The following is a 9530-nucleotide window of genomic DNA, read 5'->3' as shown; positions in this document are numbered from 1 at the left end:
CGATTTTTTGCTCTAAGCTATATATGTTATAATTCAAGTGCAATTTGGAATTTTTCAACATAAGAAGATAATTTAAAGTATATATATATATATATAGATACATATATCTAACAAATATAAAATCGGTTTTTTTTTCTTTTTCTTTTTTTATTGAAGAACTTTATAGTTAATTAACTTTTCTTTACTTGATTTAATAGACAAATAATTTTTAACAATTAATAATAAAGAATCAATTTTATGAGACTAATCCGTCGAAAATCGACACATACTTCAAGTTTTATAACATTAACTAAATTTAATATTATTTTTTAGTAGGAATAAATTGAGTATGGGGATTGCTTAAAGAATAGCTTATTTGTAATATATACCCTTTTTAGAACACACTGTCTATATGAAATAGAATTCACATTTGTGACTTTCGATCCACGGATTACCGATGACAGCTGCAAAGAACAGGTGAACAGTTAAGCACTTATTGTTAGTTTAAAATTTGTTTCGAAGACCTGAGATTCATCCACACTGTACTTTTTAGCGATGTATATATTTGAAAAAGATACGTGCTTCCATGATTTTATACAAGAAACAAAGGAAACTTTCTTTCCCCTCTTTAGACAATAATCCGTAGATCGAAAATTTGTTATTTTTCGCAATATATTACAGATTGTTTAACAGAAAATTCACGAGCTAAGACTCGCACAGATACTAATTCAACAAACATTAAACGCAGTGCGCTTCTGGTCGCGTCACTTAAATATCATTTCCCTAGTTTGAACAACAACAATGTATTTCATATCACAGTATTATTCAGTAGTGTATTTAGTATTTGTCTCGCGTTCACTTTGGATATGGCAAATATGAGATAGTAACAGTAAAATTATACTAATGTAAGTCTATATAACTCTTTGGGGCTAAATGCATATCACAGTGGGAAAATTTTCAACGTTCCTATGTTCGTCTCCTTTGTCATTCACTTTCTTCTTTTTTTTGTCTTTTTTGTTTTTCTTATTTTAGATTATCATTTAACCGTCCAGAAGCGCACTGGTTTCAAAAGCGTTTCACTTTTTTTGTTTTTTTTGTTTTTTTGTTTTTTTTAAAGGTCATATTCTATATGCGTTATTACGAAGAAGCATCGCCACCAACCAGTGGAAACAAGCAAGCAATATAATATTATATTAAGATAGTTTCTTTTTATGACATATAGTAATTAAAAAATGCACCGTATGTTACTTGAAATACGCGCTTTATATCGACTATGCAGCCTTATCCTAAATTTTTACTGCGTAGAGAGTGTATCTCAGATAAATATACTATTAAAACATAAAGTTCTATTAAGAATTGTACTCCTTATCGAGTTGTCGAAATAAGATTATTATTACGCTTTTGCATATAAAACCTTGAATATTTTTGTTTTTAATTTTATTAGGTATTTTATAAATATTAAAAACGATAGATTTCAAACATATAGGAAAAAACAGAAAAGTTAACCAATGCTTATAGCAAGTAATGTGTGCGTAGCTAGAGAAATATAGTAAGATGAAGAAATGTAAGAAATGTAAATGATACAATATTAAAAGCTCATACACCATCAACCGCGCAAATGTATTTAAATCTAACAGATTTTGTCATGGAAAAAATTAATTAATCAAGATTTTACATGTAACTGCGTAAAATACATGGTCCGTGTTAACTAATCTCTATATATTGCTTATACGGTTGGATCAATACGATAGTGTTCTAAAGTTGCCAAACAGATACACACTGTGTTAGTGTAAGATAATATCGCTCCAAAAGGAAATTAAAATAAAAAATTTATAATATTTCTGATTTTTGTTAGATGCTGCTTAATAAAAATAAAGAAGCTACACAGCTCTTTCCTAATATTAAGAATATGTAGTGAATATTATAATCATTGATGTGCCAATATTATACTGCACGTCGTCACTCGTATTTATGTCTTCAATTTGCACATTGTTTACTTATCTGCAATATGTTCTAAATGTACAGTCCCTCTCATAGGTCTTAAAATTAATAAAAACAGTAGCGAAATTAAACATTTTGATTCAGTCATGGGTGTCTAAATGACCTTTGAAACTAATAAAATAAAAAGACAATTTGAATTAAATAATTCGGCAGTTTTTTCTTTAAGTTATTTGCGAATGCTGTATCTGCAATTTTTTATTTTCACTCACGTCTTTTTCGTCATTAACTTAAATTCGAATAACATTCTCGTTATTCGAATTTAATTTTGACAGATAATATGTAATCTTGTTACTCATCTCTAACCTGTTACGTTGCTTCTTTTTCTTTATTTCAAAGTGTGTTAAAAAAAATAAGCAAATCGATATTTTTCTTGATTTACCAATTGTGAGCGCTCGTAAACAGATGTTTTTGAGACTTCTATTTTTTCTGTAAAAAGTACAAGGTTTTACTTAAAGTCATCCGTGAAGCAATACCCCTTAACAACAAAAATTTATCTTGTATATAGAGTCTCTATTTAAAATAGAGACAGCACAAACGCCTGGATGACAGTCGGAATAGTAATATCAAAACCATTAATCGTCAGAACATTTTTGTCGCACTTTTCTTTACGATACGTTGAAGAAGAGCATACGGCACAGTTGATCAGCCTGCAAAATACATGGAACACTTTATGTGAAGAAAAAGTTAAATCAATAAATAAAATTAATATTTCACACATTTATATCATACAACGGAGAAAATCATTATTAGAAACGTGTGACAATCGAGAAAATATATGAAAAAAATATATAAAATATATGTATATAAAAAAATAATATAACAATTCTTTCCAATAATTACGCATATTCAACAGCTTTATGTATATTATACATTTTGTCTTTTTAAATTTAAGTATATGTTTAAAGCTCGTTGAATATAAATCAAAAAATGGGGAAATGGCAATAACAAGCTAACACCAGATGGGCACAACTTTTCCTTAATTCGAAGATTTTTAAAAATTTCAATAAACGTTTCGATCCACTATGGGATCTTCTTTAGTGTTTTAATAAAAAATTACATAAAACTACAAAAAAAAAAAAATCATGATCTATTCGAGATCATGAAGAATATGGATAAAAAAAGAAACTCTACATAGATATTCAAAGAGACGCGGAAGTGGCAGCAAAGTATCAGTCAGTATTACGTAAGAGAACGCAAAACGTTCTCCCGCTTCGAATGCAACTGACAAACTGAGCAGCTCCCTCCATATTCAAGGTACATGTAACGATCTCACCCCCATCACAACGTTTGAACCGAACGGAAATTAAGTCATAATTTTCCAAAACTGAAAAATATCGTTTCAGCTTGTCCGTCTCCGACATGACGTTAATTGGATTGCTTTGCTATTTGATGTGCATCATTTCGGAGACGGATCTCTTGAAAAATGAAGATTCTGTGTCCAATACTTTGACATTTTGCCAATTGAAATTGTGGTCTGTATCAATTTTTTTTTTTTTTTTAATTTAATACATTTGTTTCGATATGTATCGTTTTGAAAGCGAAAATCACTCGGAGTAAATGTGTTAAGACATTGAAACAATATATATATAAAATATATATATATATATATATATATATATAAAATGTAAGCTCACTTCGTGTTCGAACGTTCCATTTGTTGTCTATAGTCTAATAGGGCTTCCTGTGAATCGTCGTATTTTTCGTTTACTTGATCCACGACGTTTATGAAGACATCATACACTTTTCTCTGTCTCAGAGCCCATAATATCGGTTTACTCAGACGAGTATTTCCGGAAGGTAATTCTCGTATTTTCTCCACAAACACATCGAACGGAATCGAACCGTCAATGTCTGATGTATAAATTCCAATCTTCTTGAATGTCGCCACTGTGACATCCTGCTCGGAGCGTAATAGCATGTATGCGATGAAACAACCTGCTTCGACACCGAGCACGTTACCGCTTTGAACGGGCCAAGCGTGTTCATTCATTGCTTTGTTTGTGCTGATTGTTACCAAATAGCGTAATTTTGTAGGTTCTATATTCTAGAGATGATATATATATATATATATTAACATTTAAAAAATTAAAAAACTAAAATAAAAAAAAGAAAATAAATAAAACAACCTCCTCCAAATAATATTATGGCATTATATAATTATATGTTACATATACAATTTCATAACTATTCTAAGTTAAATAAAAACCTGAAACTTACAGCAAATGAGATCTCAAACGCTTTGTCTAAAGCATCGATTATATTTAAATTTGGCTCAGGTGGCATTGGTACAAATTTCTTTGCGGTTACCACAACTTTTCGCTTTTCGTGAGACATAGGCCTTGAAGAGAGAAATAAATAAATAAAGATATATATAGTGTATGAGAGAGAGAATAAAAAAATAGAAAAATATATGTATACTTTTGTCAATAATAATCTCTCTTCCTTTGAATTATATAGAAAAAATCTTGCAATGTTGCAAAGACTTACTGTCTCGTACTTACTTTCCTTTATTTTTATAATTTTTCATAGCAATGAAAAACGACACCGGGTGAAGCTTACTTTGCGCTATGAGTTCCGCATTATTAAGAAGACCCATTACTCTTTCGACTGCTGGCGCATCTAATACATCTGATTGAAATATCTTGAGATTATGAATTCTTTGCAGATTATCCAGAAGAGTGGGAATATCCATTGACAATATCAATGAATTCCACACCTTAAATACATAAAACATAATTCAATGATTAATAATTATTAATCAATAATACAAAAAAACGTGAACGCATGCTATTTTACCTCCTTGGACTTTAATAAATGTCCAGGCACATGATCCAATGTTAAATTGTATTCTTCCAGCAAAGAAGCAGCTCGAACTTCATCTTCACAATGTTTGAAATCTTCGACGTTTTGTATATATTTCATAATTTCATTCACATTAGAGATTATCTCGAGTTTTCCACTATCATTCTCTAATTGATCCTTAAGCTCGCTTAAGAGTTGTTCCGTAAACGTTCTAGTCTTTTCAATGCCGAGTATTATATATTTCAGTAGTACTGTCTGTTCTATTAAATAATTAACTACATAAGATTTTTTTTTATTATCATTCAATATATACAAGTTATTAAAATATAAGTACAGTTACAAGTTATTAAAATAAAATTCAAAATAGAATTTAAGTTAATATTACACAAAATTACAATAGTTACTGCTTTTATACGTTATCTCAGTCAATAATGTTTAAGCATCTTTGCAACTAGAATTACTGTAAAATCTATAATCACACGCAACTTATGTAAAACTGTGAAGAAAGTATTACAAAATAAAATTTATACAAAAATAAAGAAAAATAAGAAATTTATAAACCAGAAGAATTGGATTTATTTCCACAAATTCTTTAATTTTATATTTACCCGGACTATTGGGTACAGGATGAGACAACTTGATAATGTCTTTATGTTTCCAACCATATTTGCTTCTACATCTTGTGACGCATTTAGCCAAGTCCAATGGCTCGTGTGAGAGATACCAATTGTTAACAGCCTTTCTTAAGCCATGACCCCACCCTTGCGTAATATAATTAATCTCTTTCTCTCTGTTCAGTTTGGAAGCAAATCTAATAAACAGAATGAAGTTCTGGAGGGATGCACAAATCTGTTTTATACTTTCGTATGCTGCATGACGTAATTTCTCACTTTTGGTTTGCCTGCAGCAAACAGCAAGAGCAAACACCAAAGTCTCTCTATGTGGAACTAAATTGCTCTCAAATGCCTATAAATATTATGATTTCAATAATAGTTGTAATAAATATTCTTATATATGTGCACAATTTGCATTTACAACACTCACTGTTTTGATAATTTCAATTGGTGCCAATTGTTTCTCTTCATTTTCAGCAAGTTCCTCTATGGATGGAACATTCCTGACTAAAAAATAATTATGAGTAAACCAATATCCAGGCTGATAATTGCTATATTCTTTTCCAATGTACAAAAAGCGTTTTAAGCGTGTTTCAGGGTTATCATCTGTAATCACTCTTTGTGCCATTTCTTGTAACCATTCTCTATGCCTAACTTCTCTGGGAGAGAGCTCGATCACTGAGCGATCTCGATGTTGCATCCACCCTCCCTCTTGTCTGTTAACATGAAGTATAGGATCTGCCATTTTCCTAATACAAATTGAAAAATATAACTGTTGAATAAGAAAAAATCTTTTACAGACAATTATAGTTATTCAAATGTGTGTGTCAGAAAGTAAAATTAATACTTTTAGTATTCTATAGATGTTTTCTTTTTTTAATAAAAAACAAATATACGTATATACATCTTAACATTTAAACATATATTACACAAGTGCATAAAATAGTTTTAAATATAAGATAAATACAAAATATATATACATATAAATTAATGTATAAATCAATGTAAATGTAAATTAAATATAAATAATGTGTGTGAAGTGTAAATAAACTATAAATTTTGTGTTACAATACACAATCAATATGAATTTTATAATAAACAAAAACATCTGTTTAAAATAAAAAACTAATAAAAAATTCTATAAAAAATTCTATAAAAATTCTATAAAATTGTACTTGGAAATTTTTTAAATGTTTCATTGAATGTACATGTAAAAGGTATTGTTTATATGTATGTATGTGTGTGTTCTTTTGAGAAAACAAGTGATAGTGATAAAACTGTTTTCATAAGTTTGTGTATTTATTTACTTCAAATTTTGTCAACTTAAGGAAAGAACATTTTACATAGTCACGAATTCTGTTTACAGAATTATACAGATGACATCCGTTTCTGGCACAACACAGCATGCATATGCGTACACACACCTTCTCGTGTACATAGCAAGTAGTATACACACGCGCGCGCGCGCGCGTACGTGTGTACATATATATGTATATATATGTATATATATGATCACGGATTCTTTTGTGAGGATAGCGCGTATCACCTGGTTACCGGATAAGGTAACGCAGATATGTGGAACATCGCGATCAAAAAACGTAAAACCATCGCAGTAACACGACATAAACGCACTTATAAAATATATATTTCGCTTTTGCTGTTCTCATCCAGCAGCAACTTATTTACCTTGCGTCAATGTGGATCGACGTACGGAACTACCGTGCACAAAGCAACAGAGATAACGACGTTTTACCACAACGTTGGACGACGTGTTGCGATTTGCGAAAGCGCATTTGAGGGCGCACTGTCAACTCGTGCGACGCATAGCGGCACTGGCCCGTACTCTTTTTGTCACGGTGGTACACAATTTCGACAGCAGATGGCGTCCGATATTCGTCAGGTGTAGCCACTACAAAGGCTGCGGTCCGTTTCATGCTTAAGCGCACATGTGTGTGTATCTATAGTATACGTGACATATACTACAGATAAATGCGCGATTAAGCATGAAACGGACCGCAGCCAAATTATTATCAACACATCTACATGTTGTACTATATACACAATATATCTTGTACACACTACATACAATCTAGTGCTTAATGTATTGCGTATCGAATTAAACTTGTTCTTTTCCATAATAGAGATTCAAAGCTTAGACTCGCGTAGAGATAATTTACAATAACATTTCGATAAAATTATATTGTAAAACTATATTGCGAACTAAATAAACAATTTCATATTCTTTTATGCACATTCTCATTCATATTCTCTTATTACTTGTGTTTGCTATATTTATTTTGTTTTCTATTTAACGATTTTGCTCAGTTTTACAGAGTTACACGGGTATATTTTATATGTATGAAATAACTTTATTATTTATTTAATTTATTATTTAATAAAATTAAATTACAAATTTCTTTGTATTTCTTTTAAAAGCGAGAAAGAAAGAGAAGCTAGCGGTTATGTACAATATCGAAAGTCTGCAGCAAGCGAGGATCTCATAGGCAGCGTTTCTGCAGTACGTGCAAGTACATACATAGCACGATCACCCCACCCGCAGAGCCCGCGTATATACAATAATTCAATGCAAGTGTTGTACGTGATCGTGATGTGTGTTGGAACGAAGCCGGTCGCCTTTGTTCGTGCGATTACACACACCTAAGAGCGCTAAACTAGCCGGTCTCTCTCTCTCTCTCTCTCTCTCGTATTTATTCGCCTTTCCGCACACATTTGAAAGCCGCTTGTAATTGTTACTACCAAAGGGAGGCGGTCCCCCTTGCGTTGGCCCCTCGGCCCGGTTTCAACCCGAGGTGAGGGAGCCTTCGAGTGCAAGAGGACCCCCGAGTGTGTCTTTCACATAGCTGTGTGTGCGAAGCCCCAGCACTGTGATGCCTACGAGTTTCTACTCGTTATGCGTATTTATAACTTCTCTCCGCGAGTTGCGGCATACGCGTTACACGATAGTTCGGGCCGTGCAGTGATACTATCAATTTTTCTTCATTTTTATACAATTACGATTATGTTCGAAAAATGCAGGGTTAACTTCACATAAGTATTATATTGCAGATACACGTATTTACGTGCTCGCAATCGGTGCATTATGTAATATGCGTGCGTTGCATTTATGTTTCCTCTTCACATCGCGTTTCTATTAATGTTCCTAATCAGTCGAGTGTATTAATCACGCTATATTTATATCAACTATTGTACATGTTGGTGTATGTGTGTATGTACGTGTTTTCTGACACTGACTCTACTCTTTGTCCCTTTCTTGCGCGAGGCCGTCGTCTCGATCTTCCAAATTCGCTTTTTTTGCGCTTTCTCTTAGATTCAAAGATCTTACCAAGCACAAGATGCAAACTTGCGTTGATTTACGAAGCATCGTATATTTGGCTTGTAATGGTTAGTGATAAGAAAGAAGTATCAACAAACTCGCGTGTTATCACTGAGCAAGTACAATGAACGTATGAACAAGCATATGTGCAAGTAAATGAACGTGTACTTTATGATTAAATAACACGTTCTCTTATATAATTGCATGCACATTTGAAAATACACAAATAAAGATTATACCTCTGCACTCCGGTGATGTCATTTCACTTATCGTAACTTCTTGAATTAACCATTGCTATTATGAACGTATTCTTTGTGCAGGCGTTTTGCTCGCGTCTGAGGCCAGTTTCGTATAAAATTGTTACGCGCGCGCACGTATGTGCACATCAAGAGTAATATTTATCGTACAAAATAATAAAAAATAGCTTATGCGATGTTAATTTGAGAATTCGATTATTATTTCTAGTTTAGGATTTTTACCGCGCGCGCGCTTACATCCACACACACATATGTGCGCGCAGAATCAAACAAGTTTTTAATAAAATCCAGCTTTTAGCACAATTATGTCGTTGGACGTATACGATGCAATTGAAAAGAACGCATCGCCTGGCACATTTCGGAAAAAAGATAACAAGAAAAAAACAAAAGAAACATAGCGGAGAAAAAGAAGCTACGAAAGAAGAAAGATCGTGGCATGTGAACGAAACAGTACAAAAATGTCATGTTATTTGCGATTACTCGCCTCTACGTAAGCGAAATAAAGAGATCGTCCACTTTGACGATTGTACAACCTAGAGTTTT

At 32.2% G+C, this 9530-nt stretch overlaps 1 protein-coding gene across 1 annotated transcript; it reads right to left on the bottom strand.

Annotated features, from left to right (window-relative positions):
* Positions 1 to 1068: 1068 nt before the first annotated feature.
* On the bottom strand, positions 1069 to 7229 carry LOC109854163 (60 kDa SS-A/Ro ribonucleoprotein-like). Its single transcript, XM_020426995.1, has 8 exons — positions 7083 to 7229; positions 5827 to 6145; positions 5391 to 5748; positions 4777 to 5042; positions 4482 to 4696; positions 4198 to 4318; positions 3615 to 4024; positions 1069 to 2627 (listed from the first exon to the last, which is right to left on the bottom strand). The coding sequence occupies exons 2-8, from the start codon at positions 6139 to 6141 to the stop codon at positions 2495 to 2497; spliced, it is 1818 nt and encodes a 605-aa protein (XP_020282584.1). The 5' UTR covers positions 6142 to 6145; positions 7083 to 7229; the 3' UTR covers positions 1069 to 2494.
* Between the last annotated feature and the right edge of the window lie 2301 nt (positions 7230 to 9530).

Source organism: Pseudomyrmex gracilis, unplaced genomic scaffold (assembly GCF_002006095.1).
Source record: "Pseudomyrmex gracilis isolate BER0280 unplaced genomic scaffold, ASM200609v1 scaffold_60, whole genome shotgun sequence".
NCBI lineage: Eukaryota > Metazoa > Arthropoda > Insecta > Hymenoptera > Formicidae > Pseudomyrmex > Pseudomyrmex gracilis.
Note: the sequence above shows the minus strand (reverse complement) of the source record. Positions and strands in the feature narration are given on the sequence as shown.